At 40.8% G+C, this 26,133-nt stretch overlaps 1 protein-coding gene and 1 long non-coding RNA gene across 11 annotated transcripts in view; one reads left to right on the top strand and one right to left on the bottom strand.

The window, feature by feature from the left end:
- The window catches only part of LEF1 (lymphoid enhancer binding factor 1), a 117,721-nt gene that overhangs the window by 86,584 nt on the left and 5,004 nt on the right, over positions 1 to 26,133 (top strand). For 4 of the 10 annotated variants that reach the window (XM_081553986.1, XM_081553703.1, XM_081554416.1 and 1 more), the window contains 5 exons: positions 1,689 to 1,811; positions 2,859 to 3,021; positions 11,799 to 11,906; positions 16,711 to 16,759; positions 17,430 to 17,470. In XM_081553986.1, the coding sequence (XP_081410112.1) occupies positions 1,689 to 1,811; positions 2,859 to 3,021; positions 11,799 to 11,906; positions 16,711 to 16,759; positions 17,430 to 17,464 (478 nt within the window). In that variant the 3' untranslated portion in view covers positions 17,465 to 17,470. The remainder of the gene's footprint in view (positions 1 to 1,688; positions 1,812 to 2,858; positions 3,022 to 11,798; positions 11,907 to 16,710; positions 16,760 to 17,429; positions 17,471 to 26,133) is intronic. The other 6 variants (XM_081554057.1, XM_081553798.1, XM_081554336.1 and 3 more) reach the window with 2 other exon arrangements.
- On the bottom strand, positions 17,004 to 22,255 carry LOC145531894 (uncharacterized). The gene is made up of 2 exons (XR_014072852.1): positions 19,803 to 22,255; positions 17,004 to 18,431 (listed from the first exon to the last, which is right to left on the bottom strand). It is a non-coding gene; the product is annotated as an uncharacterized LOC145531894 (long non-coding RNA).

The raw sequence follows: 26,133 nt of genomic DNA, 5'->3' as shown, positions 1-26,133 counted from the left end.
TTTTTTTTTTTTTTTCTGTGAGGAAAGTTGTCTCAGTTTCATGTGACGGTGTCTGAAGGCCCAGATAGTCTAGAGCCTTCCTGGACCAAGGCTGTGAGAAGAGAAGGAATGGTGCTTACGGGCTGTCAGGCCATACGGGGTGTGTGTCCTAGTGTGCGAATCAGGCCCTGTGTGGACATAGTGGTGCAAGAGAAGCTCTGTGAGGTCTGCTGTGCCACACCGCTCTGTGTAACGCTTTTGCCTCTGGAAAGGACGGCTTTTGTGCCCTGTGCTTGATGTACACACACATCTGTGGTGTATCATCTGTGTGTTCAATGTGGCTTTTTCAAGGGAGCTAGCATTAACATGCTGGAAGTCAAACTGTTGGGTTAGTAACTGGTTGTGAATCTTAACTTTTTTGTATAAGTATGAAATTTGCAGTTTTCTGTGGTGAATTTCAGCTTTTTCAAAAATCATTTTATTCAGTAAATTGTACATCTAACTGGTTGAGAGGGAATGAAATTAATATCCTTCCTCCAAAATATATTATATATATATATTTTAACATTGTATAAGAATTGTGTGATGATAGGATTTTCTCATAGGCAAATAACCAGCATCACATATTTTTGCAAATGGTCCATTTAGCAAAGCATCATGATTTGATCGAATGTTTGTATTTTTCCCATGCCTCCTTAATTTTTAAAGATTTGTTTCTGAAATATTACGTATCCAAGCAGAGTCCCTTCTTTCCTTCCCAGAAGAAGGAATTAACTGTACAGACGGTGATGAAAGACCTGAGAATGTTTTTGTTGAACTACATGTTTACTTTAAAACAGTTTGAAAGCAGAAATTTCTAAAGCATATCCAAATTTATCAAAGAGCTTGTTGAAAGTACTGTCTTTGTTTTATTTTTCTTGCATGGCAGTTTCCCTCCTTTGTGTTGGATGGTGGTGGATATTTTGAGATTTTTTTTTTTAGTGTTCTATAAGCATACTCTGGGAAAAAGCCTTTATTTGAACTTGTGTAGTTTTTACCTTGAAGCAGAACTGTATCCTTCCCTTTAATTAAATTCTTCCCCTTAATTTTGTTATCAATTTTCCATGAGGCTAGATCTCTCAGACACTACCTTCTTTATGTGTAGAAAATTATTTGGGATGATGCTGATGGCAACCTTATTAAATTAGAGATTGGACAAATCTTTCTGTCCCTTGTCTTCTCAGTTGTTCTCTCCCGATATTAGAGGAAAAGCCAACAGGAGAAGACTCTTAACACAAAGGTCCACTTAGGAATATAGACAGAGATTTTAAAATATGTCTTTAGATTTTAAAATCATTTTAAAAAGCTAAATCTTAATAAAATATTGTATTTCCAGTAATTATTCTTACTGAAATTCTTCTCTGAAAACTGCTTTGCAAGAAAAGTGACTCACTTTTTTTTTTAATCCTATTGCCTAGAGCCCTCCCAGGAAAAATGCCAGATTCCACCATTAGCTTGAAAAAAAATCTGTTAGGTGGTGTGTAATTATAAATGTTTTCCACCTGAATACAGAAAGGAAAGAAATTAATCATCAGCCTGCTCTTATAGTTAATATATCTGTGTGTGAAGATGTGTTTTTACTCTCAGCCAATAGCAGTTAGTTGTTTCAAAACTCCATCCAGCTCTTGCTACAGCAGTGCATTTTGTTTTCTCGTCTTTCCTTCTTTTAGGTTTTCTCATCATATGATTCCTGGTCCTCCTGGTCCCCACACAACTGGCATCCCTCATCCAGCCATCGTAACGCCTCAGGTCAAACAGGAACACCCCCACACTGACAGCGACCTAATGCACGTGTAAGTGGGCCTCTCTCTTCACCTGTGAACGCCTTATGGTACCAAGGACTTAAACCCCACAGTTTCTCCTTTGCTGTTGTAGAATCTTACCCCTATCTGTTATCCAAAAATCAGTGTAGCTCCGCCTTGAAAGCTCTGCCCCTGAGGACACCGAGCAGCTTGATTCTCAGTGCTCTGATTTGGTTCTGAGATTGAAAAAGAGCACAGATCTCAAAAGATGAAGGGAAACTCACTAAAGAGAAGTGATCTTCAGAGCAGAGAGACTGAAGAAATGGAGCTGTTTAGCCATTTAGTACAAGGCTTTAATTGGGTTCCTATTCTTGGGGAGCATGAGAGTGAAGTAGATTGGAGGGTTTCAATGTATTTCCTTCTAGAAATACAGTCATCCTGCATCTGCATCAAGGCTTTGGAAGCACTGAATTGAAAGGAAGGGGGCAAACCAAAACCCAGGATTTCCTGTCTGGCCAGGGTTGTTGCAGGCTGTTACAGCACAGCTGATTCTCCCAAAAGACTAGTAATTAATTGAATTTCTTAATCTAGGGTTTGTACTGGGACAGAAGGATGCAGTGGCAGGGAGCATGTGGACATCCTCCATAAGACCCCTGCAAGTACAGGCAAATCCAGCATGCCTGTATCTGGGGGAAGAGAGTCTGTTTCATTAGCTTCTCAGAGGAGCACTGACCCATAGAACCCATAGAAGTTAAGAACGTCAGTTCTAGAGGAGGACTGACTACCTGCACTGTATGTTCAGCTTTTCCTAAGGTGACCAGGGAGCACCTAAAATCTAGATCCAGCATCTTCACGAGCCCATTCCTGTGTTGGGTTAAACCCTTCTATAGCTATAGGTAAGCTTTCTCAAACCAAAGGATCATTATTTATCAACAGTAGATGAGTCACTCTTTTAAGTAGACAGTGTCCTGGGGGCTTATAGAGAGCCCAGAGGGTGGTCCCAGCCTGAGGTGGACTCATGATATAAGCGGATGCTCTGCTCCTCTCCTCCCATCTCTTCCTGATTTGTCTAACCCCTTCCCCACTCCCAACTTTTAGGAAGCCTCAGCATGAACAGAGAAAGGAGCAGGAGCCAAAAAGACCTCACATTAAAAAGCCTCTGAATGCTTTTATGTTATACATGAAAGAAATGAGAGCGAATGTCGTAGCTGAGTGTACTCTAAAGGAAAGTGCAGCTATCAACCAGATTCTAGGCAGAAGGGTAAGTAGTGGGATGGTATGTAAATGTTTATGGTAACCGTGGAACTGGTTCATTAACAGTTGCCCAAATGCACTTACATATCAGGTAGTCATAGAATCATCTGTATAGTCACCAGTCACTCGAGGAGTAACAGAGCATGACAACCTTTAGGAGGAATGATATAATGCATTATATCAACAGCTGAGATTGTATCTGGCACTTAGAACATTTCCTGTAAATGATAACTATTTTCCTATTATCATACTTTAAATGAGTATATCTTGAGTATCTTTTATGTGCCTGGCAGTGCAGTAGGCATTACATAATTATTGCTGAGTAAAATAGATGTAGTCCTCGATCTTGAAGTTTTGTGACAGGATACTGATATGAAATAATTCCCCATTATATATATATAATTGAAATTGTGATAAATACTGTTAATATGAAGAGCAAGAATCAGAGAACAATGGAGGGAGGGTGGGGCTAGGGAATGGCTCCCTGAGAAAGTAGTTGAGAGATGAGTGGGGGTTAACCCCTGATGAAGGGGGTGAGGTGGACTCTCCCCACACGAAGCAGTGTGTGTGTGTGTGTGTGTGTGCAGACTCTGAGGCAAGAAAGCAGGGAGCTACAGCAAGGCCTGTGGGGCCAGCCACGTTTCTGGATAAACCCTGGCAGTCAGCAGTGGCTGCTCCTTCCAAGATGTCAGCAGATCATTCTATCTTAAAGCTTTACATAGAAGAATTGGTGTGGGCTGGAGAAGTCTTAACTCTAGAAGAATTGTTCTCTGATTCTTCAGGTGTACATGGGCCAGGTTTCTAGATTGCCCTCCTTTTCTGTTGATGTCGTTGCTTCTTTCACCCATGCAGAGATATTTTTCTGAGCACCTGTCATGTCCCAGGCACTAGACTTATAACTAGGACAGACACTCTTAGATTTCTTTGTCCAGCCACCAGCCCAGAGACTAGTCAGTCCTTCCCAGTACTTTTCTCAGGGTTGGAATGGGTTTAGTTGGGTATCTGAAGGGTGGTGGAAAAAATTGGAATTTTTCTCATTGAAATTGCATTTTACTATAATTACATTGAAGTTTTAGAAATGCTTCATCTTAACTTGTATGATGCTCTTCATATATGTGTGGTGGCTTCTTAAAATATGACCTTGTGTATCTGTTTTTGCAAACTCTCAAGAAATTCATGGTTTGCAAATGAACATTCAGGAGAAGGAAGGTCTTGACAACCTTTGTGGGACTTGTGGATCATGTTTTAGCTGTTGCTGATGATCGTTTTCATCATGTTGGTTAAAAACTTCAGACATTTCAGCATCCATGACAGAAAACATTAGGAGATTTCCAGTCCATGTGAGGAAAGCAGATGGTGGAGAGCAGATTCCTGTTGGATGGCATAAAAACGCAGCTATTTCCACTCTTCAAGACACCAGGGTTTCAGGGGTAGGATGCAGTGGTAGATTATAGCTCTTTTGGTGCCCTGAGTACAATACTCTCTCTCCCTGTGGATTCTTAAACACTTAATAGCAATAATTACAATGATTTTCAAAGCCAGATCATAGCAGATGAATGATTCCCATCATTTTTTTTTAATTTTTCCCTGACCCTTCAAAAGAAGAAATTAGAGGAAAAGAAGGGTTCTTTTTTCAGCTTGTGTAAAACTCTTATTTTTTTTCTTTTCCCCAAGTTAAAGGTCCATGGTCCTCCAGTGGGAATTATTTTCCTGCTCAAGAGAGTTAAGGATATGATATGGACGTATGCTTCCTATTTTTAATGCACATTTCCAACAGTTGCTACTTTCTCAGCTCCCTTAACAATCCCCAGATCAGAGCATGTGTCCTAAAAGATGGTTCTCATTTAGGGTCTCTCTCTGTCTTTGATTTGGACACCTGTTTCTATTTATAGGCCTCTGAGATCTTTGATTAAGATCAGGTTTTCTATCCTTTCATAACTCCCCTCTGGCAGGATAGTTCTTGCTAGTTCTTTAAAGTTCCTAGCTTTAAAATCATGAAGTTTTACACTAGGATAATTAGAATTCTTAATAGTGGAACTGAAATTCATCCTGGAACATTTTATCTTTTGATTTTTACTCACCTTTACTTTATCTCTAACATAGAAATGTTCATTCATATGAATGACTCAGTTTTCTTATTCATATTATAAATAATAATAACATAAATATTATTTTAAAGCTTTTCAGACCTTCTAGGGAGAAGGCACTGGCGACTCACTCCAGTACTCTTGCCTGGAAAATCCCAGGAACAGAGGAGCCTGGTGGGCTGCCATCTATGGGGTCGCACAGAGTCTAACACGACTGACGTGACTTAGCAGCAGCAGCAGCAGCAGACCTTCTAGACTATTAAAGGAAGTCCATTTATTGCATATTTATTGTCAGAATTTCTAAATCTTGGAACTAACTGTGTTAAGTTTCTTCAAATGGGTATTTTCCCAACAACTTGATGAATCTTTCAGTAAGCAAAAGAGATGGAAAAACATTTTTAGTCAATATGTGTTTCAGAAGTGCCTGTTAAGATCGTCTTTCTAGCTTGCATCAAACTTTACTTTTGTTTTCAACGTAAAACTTTAATATCATAATTTTACTTAACTGTTTTACTCTGGTAAATGATGTTTCATTTGTGAATTGAGTTTGTGAATTATAAATCTCTAGGAACTAAAAGCAGTTGAAAAGGCAGGTAAACAGTTTAGTTTGTGGTCTGCTTTTTCACTTTGAATTTTGCTCAGTTTTGTTAGCTAGGGTCTCGTCAACCTAAGTTTCCTGCTGTAACCGAAAAATTCCTGCTTGTTTAACTGGTTGTTTGGATAGAAGACCCAACCTCTGTATGTGTTTTGGGAGATAAGTTTTATTGACAATTCCAGATAAAATATATCTCTATACTGACATATTGCAGTAGTATGAGAGATTATTGATCAAATGAATGAACAAACTTACAAAGACTTACCTTTTTTTCCTCTTAGTCTTCTTTTTGTTCCTTTTTGATAATGCTTTGCCTCTTGCCAATCATGTTAGCACCAGAACTATCTAAATACTAATGATGAGTCTCTCTTTTTTTTTTTAAGGTAGGCTGATCTCTTCCACTGTGCCTGGTATAGCTTTTTCTCCCTATGAAGGGCTGTAGGTCAGAACTTCAGATTTAGAAAAGCGACTTCCCTGGTGGCTCAGCTGATAAAAAATCGGCCTGCAATGCAGGAGACCTGGGTTCGATCCCTGGGTTGGGAACATCCCCTGGAGAAGGGAATGGCTACCCACTCCGGTATTCTGGCCTGGAGAATTCCATGGACTGTTAAGTCCATGGGGTCGCAGAGAGTTGGATACAACTGAGTGACTTTCTTTCACTTTCAGTGGACAGAGGCAGTGTGACTTTTCCTGCCTAAGCTTGCACTGCTCCCCAGACATGCCTTCTTAGGCTCAACTTGACTAATTGTGATTACTCTGCTGGTACAAAGAATTGTGTCTCAGGTAGCGACTTTCAGGCTTTGTATTTTTTCTGTCACCTCCCCATCTCCCCTTGCTCCCTCCCTTTTTTTTTTTTTAAAGAAAAGTGTATTATTTGATTTGCCTTTAGGCTCAGGCCAAGTTCCACTGAGTGTCATGGTTCTTAACTTTACACTCTGCACTTCTAAAGCAATTAAATCATTGTCCTATCAACTTAGAGGCCCTGGCCTTCAAGGGGCGGTTTGAAGGAAGTGGAATCCATTGCCCTGCCTGTGGGTCCCACCACCTCTGGACTGGAGGCAGGAGGGGAGGATGGGCTGAGGCCACCGGAGCGTTAGCGCTCTCTCTGAGGTGAGGTCCTCCTTCTTTCATAGGCAAGGGCAGCAGGTGTTTGTGTCCCTGAGGAGACACGTCCCCATTGTGCTCTAGGGGCTGTGTCCCGACCACTGGAGCACTGTCCTCAAGGACGGCCTCTTCTTGCTCACTGGCCTCTCTCTCTCACTTCTCCTACCTTTCTCCAGTCCAGTCATACCTTTCTGTCCATCATTAAAAAAAACATGAAGAGAGTAATTAAAATCAATATGCACAGTAGACATGAATGAGAAAGAACCACCCAGCCTTTAACAGGAAGTGAAATGGGAGCAGTACACCCTAGAATTGGGAGCGCTGGAGTGGAGGCGAAACTCATCCAGAGTGTGTGCATGCACGAGTGTGTGCAGGTGCGGGTGGTGTGGGCTCCGGCCCGTGCCTCCTACAGCCACTGCCTCTGTGCCATCACCTCTGGCCAGTGGGTCCCCCAGAGTGCAGCCAGTTCTCTGGGAGTTGCTGACAACAGATCCTGGCATTTGGAAAGTAGGAGGACGTACTGGGAAACTGCTCACTGGGGACCTGGGGTAAGTTTTATGTAAACACAAAGTGCCAATGTTGTTGTTCAGTCATGCAGTCATGTCCGACTCTTTGAGACCCCGTGGACTGCAACACCCCAGGCCTCCCTGTCCCTCACCATCTCCCAAAGGTTGTGATGCCATCCATCCATCTCATCCTCTGACGTCCTCTTCTCCTTCTGCCCTCGATCTTTCTCAGCATCAGAGACTTTTTCAATGAGTCGGCTCTTCACATCAGATAACCAAAATAGTGGAGCTTCAGCTTCAGCATCTCTCCTTCCAGTGAATATTCAGGGTTGATTTCCCTTAAGATTGACTGGTTTGATCTCCTTGCTGTCCAAGGGACTTGCAGGAGTCTTCTCCAGCACCACAGTTCAAAGGCATCAAGTCTGACATTCTGCCTTCTTTTTTCTTCTTAGAAGAAATGGAGTAGCTCTCATAGTCAACAAAAGAGACTGAAATGCAATTCTTGGGTGCAGTCTCAAAAACGACAGAATGATCTCTGTTTGCAAGACAAACCATTCAATATCACAGTAATCCAAGTCTGTGCCCCAGCCAGTAATGCTGAAGAAGCTGAATTTGAATGGTTCTATGAAGCCCTATAAGACCTTCTAGAAATAACACCCCCAAAAGATGTCTTTTTCATTATAGGGGACTGGAATGCAAAAGTAGGAGGTCAAGAGATACCTGGAATAACAGGCAAAATTGCCCTTGGAGTACAGAATGAAGCAGGGCAAAGGCTAACAGATTTTGCCAAGAGAACACACTGGCCATAGCAAACACCTTCTTCTAACAACACAAGAAAAGACTCTACACATGGACATCAGCAGGTGGTCAATACCAAAATCAGGTTGATTATGTTCTTTGCAGCCAAAGATGGAGAAGCTCTATACAGTCAGCAAAAACAAAACCGGGAGCTGACTGTGGCTTAGATCATGAACTCCTGATTGCAAAATTCAGACTTAAATTGAAGAAAGTAGAGAAAACCACTGGACCATTCAGGGATGACCTAAATCAAATCCCCCATGATTAAACAGTGGAAGTGACAAATAGATTCAAGGGATTAGATCTGATAGACAGAGTGCCTGAAGAACTATGGACAGAGGTTCGTGACATTGTACAGGAGGCAGTGATCAAGACCATCCCCAAGAAAAAGAAATGCAAAAAGGCAAAATGGTTGTCTTAGAAGGCCTTAACAAAAAGCTGAGAAAAGAAGAGAAGCTAAAGGCAAAGGAGAAAAGGAAAGATATTCCCATTTGAATGCAGAGTTCCAAAGAATAGCTAGGAGAGATAAGAAAGCCTTCCTCAGTGATCAATGCAAAGCAATAGAGGAAAACAATAGTATGGAAAGACTAGGGATCTCTTCAAGAAAATTAGAAATACCAAGGAAACACTTCATGCAAAGATGGGCACAATAAAGGACAGAAATGGTATGGACCTAACAGAAGCAGAAGATATTAAGAGGTGGCAAGAATACACAGAAGAACTATACAAAAAAGATCTTCATGACCCAGATAACCACAATGGTGTGATCACTCACCTAGAGCCAGACATCCTGGAATGCCAAGTCCAGTGGGCCTTAGGAAGCATCACTATGAACAAAGCTAGTGGAGGTGATGGAATTCCAGTTGAGCTATTTCAAATCCTAACAGATGATGCTGTGAAAGTGCTGCACTCAATATGCCAGCAAATTTGGGAAACTCAGCAGTGGCCACAGGACTGGAAAAGGTCAGTTTTCATTCCAATCCCAAAGAAAGGTAATGCCAAAGAATGTTCAAACTACCGCACAATTGCACTCATCTCACACGCTAGCAAAGTAATGCTCAAAATTCTCCAAGCCAGGCTTCAACAGTACATTGATGTTGAAGCTGGATTTAGAAAAGGCAGAGGAACCAGGGATAAAATTGCCAATATCCATTGAATCATCGAAAAAGCAAGGAGTTCCAGAAAAATATCTACTTTATTCTCCGCCAAAGCCTTTGACTGTGTGGATCACAACAAACTATGGAAAATTCTTCAAGAGATGGGAATACCAGACCACCTGACCTGCCCCCTGAGAAATCTGTATGCAGGTCAAGAAGCAACAGTTAGAACTGGACATGGAACAACAGACTGGTTGCAAATCAGGAAAGGAGTCCATCAAGGCTATATATTATCACCCTGCTTATTTAACTTATATGCAGAGTACATCATGAGAAATGCTGGGCTGGATGAAGCACAAACTGGAATCAAGATTGCCAGGAGAAATATCAATAACCTCAGATACACAGATGATACCACCTTTATGGCAGAAAGTGAAGAAGAACTAAAGAGCCTTTTGATGAAAGTGAAAGAGGAGAGTGAAAAAGTTGACTTAAAGCTCAACATTCAGAAAACTAAGATCATGGCATCTGGTCCCATCACTTCATGGCAAATGGATGGGGAAAACAATGGAAACAGTGAGAGACTTTGTTTTTTTGGGCTCCAAAATCACCGCTGATAGTGATTGCAGCCATGAAATTAAAAGACGCTTGCTCCTTGGAAGAAAAGCTATGACCAACCTAGACAGCATATTAAAAATCAGAGACATTACTTTGCCAACAAAGATCTGTCTAGTCAAAGCTATGGTTTTTCCAGTGGTCATGTATGGATGTGAGAGTTGGTCTCTACAGAAAGCTGAGTGTTGAAGAATTGATGCTTTTGAACTGTGGTGTTGGAGAAGACTCTTGAGAGTCCCTTGGACTGCAAGGAGATCCAACAAGTCAATCTTAAAGGAAATCAGCTCTGAACATTCATTGGAAGGACTGATGCTGAAGCTGAAATTCCAATACTTTGTGGACACCTGATACGAAGAACTGATTCATTGGTGAAGACCCTGATGCTGGGAAAGATTGAAGACAGGAGAAGGGGATGACAGAGGATGAAATGGTTGTATGGCATCACCAACTTGATGGACATGAGTTTGAGCAAGCTCCGAGAGTTGGTGATGGACAGGGAAGCCTGACGTGCTGCAGTCCATAGGGTCGCAAAAATGCAGACACAGTTGAGCAACTGAACTGACTTCTTCATGGTCCAGCTCTCACAACCGTTTGTGACCATTGGGAAGACCATAGCCTTGACTTTACGGACCTTTGTGACCATTGGGAAGACCATAGCCTTGACTTTACGGGCCTTTGTTGGCAGAGTAATGTCTCTGCTTTTCAACACACTGTCTAGGTTTGTCATTGTTTTCCTGCCAAGAAGCCATCGTCTTCTGATTTCATGACTGCAGTCACTGTCCACAGTGATTTTTGGAGACCTAGGAGAGGAAATCTGTCACTATTTCCACCTTTCCCCCTTCTATTTGCCATGCAGTAATGGGACTGGATGCTATGATCTTAGTTTTTTTAATATTTAGTTTTAAGCTGGCTCTCTGACTCTACTCCTTCACCCTCATCAAGAGGCTCTTTGGTTCCTCTTCGCTTTCTGCCATTAGAATGATATCATCCACATATCTGAGGTTGTTGATGTTTCTCCTGCCTATCTTGATTCCAGCTTGTAATTCATGCAGCCCAGCATTTCTCATGATGTGCTCGGTATATAGTTTAAACAAACAGGGTGACCGCAGACAGCCCTGCTGTACTCCTTTTTCGATCTTGAACCAGTCAGTTATTCCGTACAGGGTTCAGGCTGCTTAAAATCCCAAACAGTGCCTTGCTGTTTTGCTCTGTATGATCTATAAATATCTGTTACCTAAAGGGAAATGGAAAATTTTCAAGGTGTCAAGTGCTGCATCCTCCAAATTAGGTCCTATAGTCTGAAAGTGTAGATGTCAAGATAAATTTAGGCCATGCTCCTTGTTTTCCATCAGAAGAAGACCAAAACACAAAGTGTGCGTGGTGATTATACAGTGTTATCTGTGTTCTCCCTGTGGACAATTAGTGTTTATATAAGTGTGAGGGGAGGGTGAAGAGACTGAGACAGACTGACTTTTGATGTCTCGCTTTATAGACAGGATCATATGATGAAGGTTTCAGGTTCCTCATATGACAGGGTGGGAGAGTGTGCATGTGAGGTGAGGAGATATCTGTGTGGAAAAGACGTGTGGAAATTTTGCATTAATAAATAGCACTTGGACTCAATGGCAGAATATGCCACAAACTATGAAAAAGGGGTAAATTCGGTGTTGAAGTTTACTGGTGAACATTCTCTTTAACTGGCCCTGGAGAAGAGAAAGGCTGGGCAAGAGGCCATTTCATTTTGTATACTTGGACAGGTTTCATGTAATGTGAGAGCAGGACAGGAAAACCAAAGTTTGAATCTCATTGCAGCCACCAAACTCCAAATGGATTTCTGCAACACGTGGTCTTCTGCCATTTAAAAATCAAAGTTTACATTCTTAACATTTTCATTCTTCACTATCTGAAATATGACATATATAATACTATTGCTATTTTGCTTTTACTTGATTTTTTTCCCCTCCTTCCCCTTTGTTTTTCAGTGGCATGCCCTCTCTCGTGAAGAGCAGGCTAAATATTATGAATTAGCGCGGAAGGAAAGACAGCTACATATGCAGCTCTATCCAGGCTGGTCTGCAAGAGACAATTATGTAAGCACCTTCTACACACCGACGGCTCTCTCTTCTCACTTGTTCTCCTCTCATAAGGGAAATGTCTTGTAGAGTATGACTAATGCTGGCACTGTTTTCTATTTTTGAAAGTTAATGAACTTTATAATAAAGACTTCATGGTTATATTTCATTTTGAAAATTGCTCTGTCACAATTTTTTGGCTATATGCTAATGACATTTTTAAGTAAAACTTTTTAATCAAAAAAATCCTTATCATTAAAATGTTGGTGAAAAAATTGTTTTTAAAGCCCACAATCTCATCATGTAAACAATGATGAGATTATTATTATTAATAAATAGTTAACTATCTTCCAGTATATTTTCTGTGCATATTTTTTCATTTTTACTTGGATGTGTGTTTGAGGGTGGGTGGGTGGTTGGGTGTGTATATACATACACTTTCGTACCATGCTGCTTGCTCTTATATACAATAGGCATTTTTCTGTTATGGCATAGTGTTTCTATGTGCCAGTTTTAATGGGTATACAATATTCACTGAGTGAGTGTCACCATTAACCATTTTTTCCCTGCTTTTTAGATATTTTTTTTAATAAGTGGAAATAATCCTGCAATGAACTGTGCATAATAACAGGTTTTTTTTCTGTATTTAGGACTTATTTTTATAGGATAGATTCAAAGTAGTGAAATTGTTGAGTACAGATCATAAAGGCTTTTCATTAATATTGTCAAATTTCTTTCCAAAAAGGATTATGTTATTTTACACTTATTACAGTGTATTCATGTGACTGTTTTGCCACAGACTAATTAGAACTAGGTGAAAATCCACTTTTTTGTTTCATATTAACATACTCTGATGTCTGTTATATATTTTATTTAGATGGAGTAGGTATTATCATATTTTTAAGTTGTACTAATTTTATTGGCAAAAAAACACCTCATTTTTATTTCCAGTTATTTTATTAGTTTAGAGTTTGAACATCTTGTTCTCATCTTGATACAACAAAAACTACTTCTGAGAAAGAATATTGTAAGTTATATCAGTTGTATCATTTTATAGAGGGGAATGTTTTTGATCACTTATGCTCTTAATTTAAAACCTTGAAGATCATTTTCATGTTTCTTGTGAGACTAGCATTCAAAGTGCCAGCTAGGACAATCTTCTTATTAGATGTAGTTGTCCTTTTTAAGAACAGTGAAGCCATGAATCAATATGTAAATTAATGTGTGGCCATTGCTGTAGATGAGCCTGTGGGGCCACAAGTATGAGGTCATACACCCCACATAATGAGGCACAGAGACGTTGGGAGCACATTGTCTCCTGTAACACGTTGTGAAGGAAAAGTCCCTACTGGTCAGGATTTGGAGCTTCATCGTTGGATGCAAGTATGACATAGGAAGTAAGAGTCCTACTGTTTGTGACTTGGGAGCAGCAGCTTCATCGACTCTCCTGGATTGTTGTCTTGGTTGTTTTAGTAACTGCCACATGCCAATTGTCAAGAACTGTCTTAAGTGCTTTGTGTGTTGTTTTCTAGTCCTTATGATAATCCTGTGATATAAACAGTATTGTTGCATTTTACAAATGAGGGAAATTGAAGAGTCGAGAGGTTAGATAACTTGTCTGGGGCTATGTAGTGGCTAAGCTGCAAGGAACACCCAAGTCCCCCAAACTGCACAGTCTACGCCATTTCCCTCCTCCAAGCAGACCAGCTCAGTCTTCCAGGGCCTCCTTAGGAAGACAACTTTAGCTGAAGAGTTTTCTCTCAGAACTGGGCTTCTGTTCTCTGGACTGTAACTAGTATTTTCTGGAGAGAGCCTTTGTGATCTCCTTTAAGTGGGAAGATTTATCCCCCACCTAAAGGGTTTCAGCCCTAAAGTGTACTCCTTTAAACCTGTCCTGGGTCTCTTCTGGATGTGGTTGGCCTGTAAGGAAGAATGGTCTTCCTTCTTTGACCCCCTGGGAGAGCTTTGCTGTGCTGTGAATTTACATAGATTTAGTGTTGCATGTTGAATGTCTTGTTTTCTTTTTATGTTATTGAAGTATAGTTGATTTACAGTGTTAATTTCTGTTGTACAGCAAAGTGATTCAGTTATGTGTGTGTGTATATATATATATACTTTTTTATATTCTTTTCCATTATGGTTTATCACAGGATACTGATTATAGTTCCCTGTGCTATACAACAGGACCTGGCTGTTTGTCCATCCTCTATATAATAGTTTGCATCTGTCCCAAACACCCAATCCTTTCCTTCCCCACCCCACCCACCTTGGCAACCAAAGGTCTATTCTGTATGTCTGTGAGTTTATTTCTGTTTCATAGATATGTTCATTTGTGTTGTATTTTAGATTCTACATACAAGTGATATCATGTCTTTGAATGAAGTTTCTGATCCTTAAAGAGTGAGCTGCCACTTATAAAAAGAGATAAAAGAAACATGTTCTTTTTCTCTCTCTACCCTTCTCTCCATGTGGAGAGATGGGAAGTAGTTTTTAAGGAAGACCAGTGTAATGTGAATTTACCTTTAAGGATTTTCATTGGCACAACTTTTAAAGGAAATTGTTTGCACAACTTGATTTTTAGGATCTCTTTGAATGAAGGGGAACCCCAGCTTTGTAACTTAAAATTTTTATAATAATCAAAAAAAGCCTGTTAATTACTGAGGCAAACAGAAGTCAATCAAGTGGTATCAATTTAGCTAAAGATATTACAGAGTATTCTTAGGAGTACAAGAATAGAGTCTAAATAAGATATATGCTCTGTATCTTAGCTTTTCATTGTCAGAATGCTATCCTAATGCTCACTGAGGTCATATTAAATATATATCTCTATTTAATATTAAAATGCCCTAAGGCATCAAGGTTTATAGCTTCAATTTGTTTTTATAACTTTCAGTTTTTATAACTGGTTTTCATAAATCAACAGTGAACATATATTCTCAGGTGTATTGTTATATTTGTATTATTGGAGCTTTTAAATGTAGTGCTTAAAACCCCAGTACTGTTTATGATTTTAATGAAAAGTTTATTTACAACACATGAAATTTTGCTTGTTTTTGTTTAAATTGACACAAATATATCCAAACTCCTTAAGTCTTTTTGTCTACCATAAATGTTAGTTCTCTTGAGGCACAGGTGTATTCCTAGGATATAGTACAGGTGATTTCACAAAAGCAACATTAGTCTGACATGTCAGGCCACAGTTGCATGTTCTAAGCATGTGCTAGGCATGTGCTGGGTGGCAGAGATTCCAGCAGTGCTAACAGCCCTGTGGTAAGGGGCCCAGGGACACAGCTCATCATGGCCCCTGTGAGGAGTCAGATTATGGTGGGAAGCTCTCAGAGAAGAGTCCTCAATGACACTTGAGATGAATCTTAAAAGGGTGAATGGGAGCTTCGAAGAGGAGGAGGTAAGGAAGAAAGCTCCGTGTACATGAAACCACCTTATTGCACCTTCTGAAAACCATAAGCCATTGCATTTGAAAGGGAGACAGTAAACGCCTATGAGAAGCATGTTCTTCCTCTATCTGCTCCCCTCTTCCTGGAGTGCCTTAATCATCTTAAAGACGACTCTACTATTTTTGATGTGCCATTTCCCAAGGTTACTAATATCTGTTGTTTGCCTTAGTGTTTATGAGGACAGTTTCAGTCAACTTTCCCAAGATCAGGTCATGTGACATGAAAAAAAACTATCTTGAGGTGCATAAAAATACATATTTTTATATATTTACACAATATACTCAATATAATCTTACGGTTTTATTTTTTGTGAATGTGATTATCATGGCAGACAGAGAAACTGGATGTGATATGTGTTCTGTTACACTTATTTGAAAAGACCATCCTAATCGAGGTTGGTCATTTACTATTCATATAAGTGGAATATATACTATATACTGTGTCTATGCCTTATTACAATTATTTTTGAGGGGAAAGTAATTATGAAGGAAAACAGAAAATTAAACCAGTATAAATAGACCTAAAATGTAAATATGTGATTAAGATGATTTTGAAATGTATTTTAAACTGCAGGCATATTCCTGTTGTTATGTCGTTTAGGAAGCAAGGTCTTTAGCTGCCATAAATAAGTCTTCACAGTTAGCTTTTGAGTTTTCTCAGGTTCTGTCTTCCTCTTCTACTGCTGTGCTCAGTTATGTCATGTCTGTGCCACAGGGGCTGCAGATTCTGTTAACACTGTGGGTTTTTAATTAGATGATCGAATTCATAGTAAGGAAGGTTTATCATCAGCTCTACCAGAAGTGGACTCTCGGTGTGATGGTTAGCAATAAAGGAGCACCAGAGTGCCTCCGTATGTGGGCTTTCCTTGAATGGGAGGCGGCGTCTGTGGCCACAGCCCCTGTTGTTGTTTAGTTGCTAAGTCGTGTCCAGCGCTCTGCTGCCGCGTGGACTGTAGCTGCCAGGTTCCTCTGTCCATGAGATTTCCCAGACAAGAATACTGGAGTGGGTTGTCATTTCCTTCTGCAGGGGATCTTCCCGACCCAGGGACTGAACCTGCGTCTTCTGCGTTGGCAGGTGGATCCCTTACCCCTGAACCACCAGGGAAGCCCACCACAGCCCTAGGACATCATTATCCTGTGTGTGTGTGGTCACTGCCAACTCAGTACTTACGACATTAAATGTGAAGCTAAAAAGACAAAGGTCACAGATAAGAATTTTTCTCTTGCTCTCGGTTTCTGAGTACAGATGGTAAAGAAAGAGATAATGAGGCATCTTATCTCTTGGTTGACTGCCTGTCTGTCCTTTTCTGTCACATTCATCCATGTGTTCACAGTACAGTCTGTGACAGTGTGCCTGTCTTCTTCCAGGGTAAGAAAAAGAAGAGGAAGAGAGAGAAGCTACAGGAATCCACATCAGGTAGGCTCCATGTGACTTTCCATCCCATTCTCCCGTTTCTGAGGAACACCTTTAAAGCAGTCTGCATCTTTCTATACACTGCTTTATTCTTCAGCTATGCTGTGATTCCTAAACTCGGCTTTTCTCCCTGAAATTCTTTTAAAATGTTTGAAAGACCTTTCTTTTAAATGTGACTATGTGAAGGTACATCTAAAAAGCTCCCCCAAACCCTGTTACTGGGAATCCTCGTTGTTAACTGTGATTGTTTTCTTTTTTCCTTGGTTTTGTTTTTGCTTTTGTTGTATGTCTTCTCTTTGCTTTAACACTTCTGTTCTTCTAGTTGCATAATTTCTCACATTACAGTTTTTTATGATGACCTTGTGATATGCCACCTTGTATCCCCTGGAGAATCTTTTCTATGGTTTCGGGTTATTTAAAAATATAAAACATGATGCTAGGGTTTATCTTTCCTGTACAGTAATTCAAGGCATCAATCAGTGAGGTCCTGTTTATTTCCCCTTTTCTTTCATTAAAGATAAGGCCTCTACTTGTACTGCACAAATAAAAATGGCTGGTATAAGAACCATAAAAAATAAAGCAAACAGGTCCACATTATATTGTAGCTACTACATATTTGGAATGTACAAAAACCTCTTCAATAAAAATTTGTTAAAGACACAATTTTCTGCAGGTACAGGTCCAAGAATGACAGCTGCCTACATCTGAAACATGGTAAGAGCAACTCTCTGGTCCTACTGCTGACGTCGTTTATATACAGAGGCACCTGCTTGTGAATCTTCTTGCTTATACTGACACCGTTCAGCATTGCTCCTTTAAAGAGGAAAGACCACCAAAATCAAAGCAGTGCTTTAAAACATCTGATGGTTTTTATACCGGCTATAGACTTGCAATATAGGATGTGTCTCTCTTCTTCCCCTTTTTGTCCCTTTAATCTTTCTCCATTCCCTTTCCCCTAACTCTTGTCAACCATTCCTTACTAACCAGTGGCAGTCTGCCTGCTTAAAAGACAAGTAACAAAAGCAAGCAAAATGCCATCTTACATCTTACTCTGCAAACCCAGGGCTGTGCTGGAGGAACTCAGGCCCACACTGGCCCAGGACTTGGAAGGTTTTGCTCTGTAGAGACTTTTTCTCAGTTGGGATGATATATAGAGGCTTAAAAGTAATGTATTTATTTCTAGGGAGAAAGAGGCTTCATTTTTTTCTATTATTTAAATATATGGCTTAAGAACTTATTAACTATATTCTACTATCAACTTCTTTATTGGTAACCATTGCTAGATCTCACTTTCATCTTTATAGCTAAATTTATTTCATTCCTGCTTATTGTAGTTATTTGATTTTTGACCATGTGACCAGCAGCCCTGGTGGAAACTTGGCTTTGTAAACTACCTCATTGTTTGCTAGGCTTTGAATTCATAGTGTGTCTGTGAATCCTCAGTTCTTCTCAGAGGCACTCCCTTTGACTGTCTTCTCTCTAGGAACCCGCATCCAGTCTCGTCAATTCCATCTTTGGGGTCTGTCTCGAGTCTTTCCTCTCACACTTCGCAGTTCAGAGCCTCAGCTCAGGTGCTCTAACTTTCCATCTGGGTTACTGTAATAGCCTTTGGATAACTGTCCTACTTCCAGACTCCATTTCTGCCAGTTCTTTGTGTTGCTCTCAGAGGGATTTGCTGAAACACAAACGAATTGTGTCACTTCCCTACTTAAAAAGGGCCAGTGCTTCCCCCTGTCTGAAGGACACAGTGCAGACCACGTTAGCATGGATCTGTGTCTACCCTCTCCTCAAGGTTCCGTGTTCTGCCTCTCCTCACCTCCAACCATGCGTCCTGTGCTCTGTCCAGACAAAATTATTTGCGTCCCCCAGACAGATGGAGGCTGCTCCACATGCTGTCCCTGTGCTCGGAAAGCCCATTTCCTCTGCCTGAGGATGTTGTTTCTCAGGAGAAGAGCATTAGCTTGTGGGTCATTTCATTCTTCACTAGAATCAGATGATCACTTAAACTTTTAGAACTTAATCTTGGTGCTAAAATTTCAATGGACTTTCCTAGGAAAGCCTGCAGAGATTTTGGTACCAGATAGATATGAATTTTACATCAGCTGTTTTCCCAGCTTGAGGTTCTTAATCTTCATTTCCCTCCACTATAAAATGGGAACAGTAAGCCCCACCCCTTAGGGTTCTTTGTTTATCATCAGTGGCCTCCCTTCCGCCCTCCACCCCACACCAAGGCCCAACTCAGCTGTCCTCTCCTCTGTGAGACTTTCTTCATCTATATTCAGAGTCCCAGAGTTCTTCAAAGTTTCATCATTATTGTTTTACGATACCAAAAGTCTTATAAACTAGTAGTTAGTGGCAGGCTTTTCTCTAGGTATAAAGAAGATCAGCCCTTCATACAGGTGACCAAACGAGTATCAGAAAAATAATGTCACAGTTGATGTTCATATTTAATTCAACTTGATAGCTATTACTGAGGACCTCTTCTGAGCTGGCCTTGCAGCTTGGTTATCAGGAGCACAGGCCCAGCCCCCAGGTGCTTACGGCATCATCGTTTAGAAATAGTTCTAATAGTAAACACATATGCTTTTGTACTTTTTTTGCGGCATTTTATTTTTTGAAGACTTGTCCTTTTAATTACTGAACACCGGGGTATGGACAGCAGCCCCTTTAATGCTTGGCTCTAAATGGAAAACCCTCATAAGCACAACATGCTAAGGACTGATAATGGTCTGATTTACTCTGTCCTCTGTTTGCACCACCATCTTTAATGCTGTTTCTATTAAAAATCACGCAAAAATGTGTTTCTATACTTCAGACTTTGATATTTGGTTTTGTGTCCTTTATGATTAATATTATATAGTATTTTAGATTTGAAGATTAGCTAAATGCCTTTTTGTCCTAGAATGTACCCCAAATATCTCCTTTTTTAAAAATAACATTACAGTGATCATTGTGCTTCCTTGTCACTCTCGGGTTTTTTTGTTTGTTTGTTTTTAAGGTCAGGGTGTCCCCTCTGCCTTGCCCCAGAAAAACACAACAAACTTACCTTCCCCCGCCCCAAGGAAGAAATTCTTGACTCTTGTCAGCTGGGCTGCACTTAATCAGAGTCTTCAGTGTTCCTCTCCCCTGGATCAGTCATGCAGCCTTTGAAGTCCTGTCCTCCACACTAGCCTATTTTAGAGAACGGCACTGCCAGTCATTTGATAAGAGTTACTAAGCAGAGAGAAGGTCAGATTTGCATTCATAAAGATTTCAGCAAATTAGGAATGATACTATCCCTACTGTCTCCCCACCCCTTTCTTTAAGAATTCAGAAACTTCTACGTGTAGTAGTTGACTTGTTTAGTTACTATTCAGCATTTATTGGCCACTTTATAACATGCCAGTTAGCTCTGTAACACCTAGAAATACAGCATTGAATGAGGCTCTGGAGGTCCCTGCTCTGTACTGCTTACATTGCTGGCAGGGCAACTGATTAAAAACAAACAGAAACGTGTTAAGTGCTGTGATACAAATAAAGCAGAGTGACTGGAGGGTCGGCTTTGGCCTTCTGAGGAGGTGAAACTCAGTAATAACTGATTATTTTCCACGGAGGGTATTCCATGTATTGTTTTAAGTGGAAGACCAGGGCAACAGAGCATCCTGCTATAGAAAGAGCTTAGACTAGGAGTGAGGCCACCCAGGCTCTCACATTAGCCCTCTCTGTGCCATGTGATGATCTGGGGCAGTAGGTTTAAGTCAGGAGCCTCTGGTTCCTCAGCAGAAGGCAGAAGTGAAAGAGAACTATTTAATGGCCTCTAAGCTCCCAGCTGCCTCCAGTCCCAACTTTTCCTGGTTTGCTTTGTGCTTCCGCGGGCTGCCCTGCCTCCCAAGTGTTAGTAAAGGGACTCAAAGTCTCTTTTCTGTTTACTAATCTGTCCTCATTCTAGGTCTGAGTGGCTCTGTACAACTAATAAGGCACCTGTATGATCTTGAAAACGACTTGTGCACGATGTGTTTGCTCTTCAGTCCTGTGTAGGTCACCTCTCCCCACCCCCAGAATGAGTGACAGAAGCACCGCCTCCACTCCAGGCTTCACTTCCCTAACTGACGCCATCACGTGGCCTCTTGTCTGCCAGACATCAGCCCCGCCTGCGCTGGCTGCACCTTAGAGAGGAGGCCGAGACAGACGGAGTGTTTGGTTGGGCCCGATCCTGCCCACAGTGTGGGTGAGGTCTGTTAGGACTTGCTGTCAGCTCTGAAGGGAGATCCTGAAGTCAGGCTATCCCTGCAGGAAGGCAAAGCTGATGGAACGCAGTGCCCAGATGGGAAGATGCTGTGACTCCCAACGTGAGGAGATTTTTGAGAGGGTTTCTCTCTGTACAGTGAAACTCACCATTATCCTGCTCTCCTTAAAAGAAATTCCCATTAAATTAGATCACTGAGCTTAGACGTCTGTGATGTAGCTCAAATGCTAGGGATTTCTCATTACTCTGAACTAGCATGGGATGGTGGATTAAAAGGGAAAGACTCCTCTGTGAACAAAAAACCTTCTGAGAACTTGTTTCTGCTCCTTAAAAGACACGAGTTTCATTTAATGCTTTCACTTTGTTGGTGGGAAATGCCATTGGAGTTGCTTCATACACCCAGCCATGTCCCCATCTGCCTGTGTGTTTCAACTTTTGTGCATTATATAAGAATAGTCATTCTGGTGAAATGAAGTTGAAACAAAGAAATTAGCATTAACCCAGTCTCAACATCTTGTAGCCAACTTTAGGAATAATTAGAATTAGGATCTATAAAAGACATTCCTCCAAATCAGAGGTGATTTCCAAGCTGTGGGATCTTTCAAGAAATCCAAATTCATCCCTAGCTTTTTTTTTTAACTAACTCTTCACCTGTGGGAATTCTGGGAGCCCAGGGCCCCAGGCAGTGAGACTGCACACATTCTCCCATGAAGGCCAATGTCATAAACGCCAATTGTTTATTCACTTTGTGAACATCCAGTGAGGTCTACTTGTGCAAGTCAAGAACTGCTTTAGGCAGTGGGGTGACTTGCTAAATGAACCCTGCCCATTCCCAGAGGAACTCCCAGTTTAAGAGGATACAGACATACAAGTGAATAATTACAAAGTAATATGTTTTATGGTAGAGAGGAAGTACATACAGCACACTGTTAAGGAGAACAAGAAGTATTAATACATAAATCAAAACGAGATCAAGGAAGGCTTCCTGGAGTAGTAAGTCACTCTTGAGCTGTCCAGTCATGGAAGAATTCTTGGGTTTGAAAGAACAATGATCAAGTTGTGAGTTTCCAGTATTCTAGTACATGTTAGATTTGAAATATGTAACATCTCAAGGTTGTCAGAAGTCAAAAGATTATCATCAAATACTTCCCTTTCTTCCTGACTTAAGATTCATGAGGAATTGAAGCAGCAAAGAATTAAGAATTTTTGAGAAGGTGGAGATTATTATTCTGAGTTTACTAACTTAAAAAACATTACTGATTGATTTACTAATATTTACTTTAGCAAAACATAAAAAGTCCACTATCTTAAAATTATATAGATTGAAATTATGATATTTCAGTGTATTTCCTCTGATCATATAACACCAAAGGGCTAGTTTAAAAACAGGCTACCCTTTTTTAAGAAAAACCCCGAGTTAAGCACACCAAGAGATACAGACAGGCACTCATATACAGACACACTACACTGTGATTTTAGCCTTGGAATAATCTTTACCTGTACACTTGCTAAACTGAGAATTTAAAATTTTTTTTCCTAAATGAAAACTTTAGCCTTTATTTTCCTGGGCCAACAGGTGTGTGGGAGAAGTAATTTCTAGTATAGTAGACAGCACAGTAGTTAATTGTGCAGTGCTTGGATTTATATCTTTTAAAAAATTTTTCTAGCTTTCCATTTGATTGGACTGGAGTCCTCCTCAGGACCACCAGCAGGACCGTCCTCCTCAGAACTGACTGAAGGTCTTCTAGGAGACTTGCCTGAAGCCTGAGACTTGGCTGTGTCCTCCTAAGAGTCAGGGAGAGGTCTAAATATTTTCAGGAGTCTCCTTGAGAAAAACATTTACTTCATACAGTTTTTGAAGCTCGCCCTAATGAGTTTGACACTTTTGCCTAGTCTTTGCCCTGAACTCTGTTCCCCGAGTGCAGATGTAGTCACCCACATTAACTATCAGTGAGCCTCTGGGTATTTGTTCCCAGGTTGGCTTGTTTAGTTAGAAAGCAAAGCCAACTGTTTACAAACTAGTAAAACTGGAAATACCTAGGAAACAGTAAGGCTTGTCCAGAGTCTCAAAGTAGAAATGAAGGCTTTGATAATGAGAAAGTGAAAAAAGCAGGCATGTGTTGGTGTTGGTAGAATCAAGAGGGAGGCAGGCAGATGCCCACCTCAGGGCACTAATACGCTGGTGGCTGGGCTGTCAGTCTAGCTCATGTGGTGATTTTATCTCAGCAGCTGTGCACTGGTGAGGGAGCAGGGAGAGGATCATGCTTATGGTGAAAGCTTTGCAAATCTCTGCAGTGCTACAGTGTCCTTCCCATCAGTCTGTGCTGCTCTTTAATGGCCAGAAGAGCTAAAATCAGATTTAAGTTGCCTTGGGAAACAAATAGGAAACTGGACCCTTGGCTAGCAGGAGTGATCACGTGCCATTAAAAAACGATAGTAGACGGAGAGAACAAGGCTATTAGAACCCTCGAGACACATGATCTTCAGTATTGTCCATGGAAACCCGTGAAATTAAGATCCAGGCACTTTTGAGAATAGTTCATAGAATAAAATGTTTTGGACAAATTTGGTATAATAGAATGTTTTCTCACTGAGTTGTCTGAAACTGAGAGAATTTTCCTTCTGGATAATGGAGTTTCCCAGAGAACTCTAGGTTTACCTGTCTAAGTATCACAACATGTACTTTTTAACTCTTGTGAGTACAGCTCTTTCTTCAGCAGAGTACATGTAATTTAAATATTTTTTAATACCTCATGCCATTATTCTATAGTGTAATATACTGTATGGTATATGGTAACAAGGAATTGATGGTGTCTGACACTTGTAAATGACCCCAAGTAATAGGGGATTTCTGAAGATTTACTGTCTTCTCATTCTGACCCACTCCAGTGTTCTTGCCTGGAGAATCCCAGGGACGGGGGAGCCTGGTGGGCTGCCGTCTCTGGGGTCGCACAGAGTCGGACACGACTTAGCAGCAGCAGCAGCAGTCTGACTAGGGACTGTACCTCTCTCTGACAGTAGTAAATATGTTCCTTCAGATCCATTTTGTGGATTTGGGAACCAGAAAACAAAGCTTATTTGAATAATATATACATTAAAAGTAAATAGAATCTGAGTTGGCGTATGGAGGGTGCTCTTATTAGGAAGGGTAAATGTGCTTTTTTGCATGAATCTTTTGTTACTACAGTGAGAGCTTAAGACCTTTCCACTTCCTCAGCTGTGTTCTGTGGGTCTGAAGCTGCCAGGTATTAGATCCGAGGAGTGAGTCTAATAATCTGAGGTGATCCTGCTTTAGCAAAGTCACTCTTTTTTTTTTTTGACAGAATGAGGGGGAAGAAATGAAAGCATTTCAGTCAAACAGCAGTGCCCACTTTCTTGCTTAAGTCCTAAGTCAAATCTAACTTGAAGTTTTCTAAATTTTTAGATATATTCTCCGTAAATATAACAACAAAATTTTTGCTGCCCTTTGGTATTACTTTTCCCAGGTATCACTGTATTTCTGTAGACATTATAGAAGATATTTTATAATACATTTGATAAGAGAGACTTCGCAGAATTCTCTATTGGTCTTAATTTTCCACCAGAAATTCTGTAAATAATACAACAGTTGCTTTTACCCCCAAACATGCCACATGAGATCGGAACAACAAAAACAGAACTAATACTGCTGGACCACGTATTCTGCCCTGGATGCTCTAACAGAAGCCTCTACATCCCACTTTGTGGCAGCCCTGTATGGGGAGGGATCTTTGCGCTGTTTGAGGGATGAGAAAATGTCAGGAATGTGTCTTGGGCTGTGTGGCTGGTGTGCAGCAGTGACAGACTCAGACCTAGCTCTGCTTCTCTTGAGCTCACATCTCCACCCAATGCAGTAACCAACACTCACTGCACTGTTCAGATGCTAAGCACATAATCTGTCGTGGGTAATTATCTCCTTTCATCCCCCTCAGCGTACATTATAAGGTGTAATGATGTACTGTTGATATTTCTATTTTACAGATGAGGAGACTGAGGTTTGTACATTCAGGTACTTGCTGAAGATAACTCAGGTGATGTGATAAAGGCTGGGGTTCACCCAGCCCAGGACTGACTATTCTCAGAGCTCATGCTCAGAACTGATAACGCATTGTCACCTCCCTAGGCCCCATATATGTAAGACTCACAGACTCGTACACAAACAGAAATGACAGTGGAAGAAATGACAGTGGAAATTTTAAAAAAGCGTGTACTAGTTCTGTTGCGTCACTTTTAGAAGGTGAAATTAGCATCTTTACTGTAGGAGAACTTGTAGAGAGAAAAGGTGAATTGGATAAAGAATTTAGAGATGGGTATATGAGTCTCCATAGATACTGTCCTCCTGAAGCACTTTGATATACAGAAGTAAAATGGATTTTGAGGCTCTCTTATTCAAAACTTTCCTCAAGAATATTTCTGTAGTGTTTCCAGTGGAGGTAAGGGTCTAGTGGTGGGATCTGTGAGGCCCAGCCAACCAATGTGATGTACATCCTCACAAGGGAGATGCAAAGGGGTGATGAGAAGAGAAGCCAAAAGCTGCAAATGGAAATAAGAAAGTCCCCTAGAGCAATTTATTACTAGTTACAGGCCTGCCTCAGAGTCATCTTAACATTGCCAAAGTCTGCTCTCACGGATGATAATTCACTCTGAGTAATCACAAGGGAAGAAACCACACAGATGCAGTGACCTTGCCCTGGTCTAGACAACCTGGGTCCAAGCCCAAGGCCAATGACCCCTCATAGCCCAGATCTCTCCCTCCTTCCTCCGTGCTTTGGGAATCATCTTGCATCAGAGCTTATCGCTGGGGACTGGGGGCCAACTAGCTTGATGCTGGGACTTAAGGACTAACTCCACTGTAGAAAGAATGGACAGCACCAACCTTCCCAGCCACACATTATCATTTTCTCTTTTTCTCAAATACTAGGTAATCCTTTCAAAGACCTGAATTTGCCTTTTGTAGATTATACTTTAAATCTTAGAGATTTAAATTTCCCAGTTAATTTCTTATGCTCTTTGTTCTCTCATCCTGCTTTGAGAGCATATCATCTTGGGGTGGGCAGTGGTCTAGATGTAGACCACCACCACCTCCACTGTCGTAACAGTGCTGTTGACTAGCTATGGCAGGCAGGCAGGTGAG

The sequence above is a fragment of the Giraffa tippelskirchi genome, chromosome 1 (genome assembly GCF_054371585.1).
Source record: "Giraffa tippelskirchi isolate mGirTip1 chromosome 1, T2T-mGirTip1v1.2.pri, whole genome shotgun sequence".
NCBI lineage: Eukaryota > Metazoa > Chordata > Mammalia > Artiodactyla > Giraffidae > Giraffa > Giraffa tippelskirchi.
Note: the sequence above shows the minus strand (reverse complement) of the source record. Positions and strands in the feature narration are given on the sequence as shown.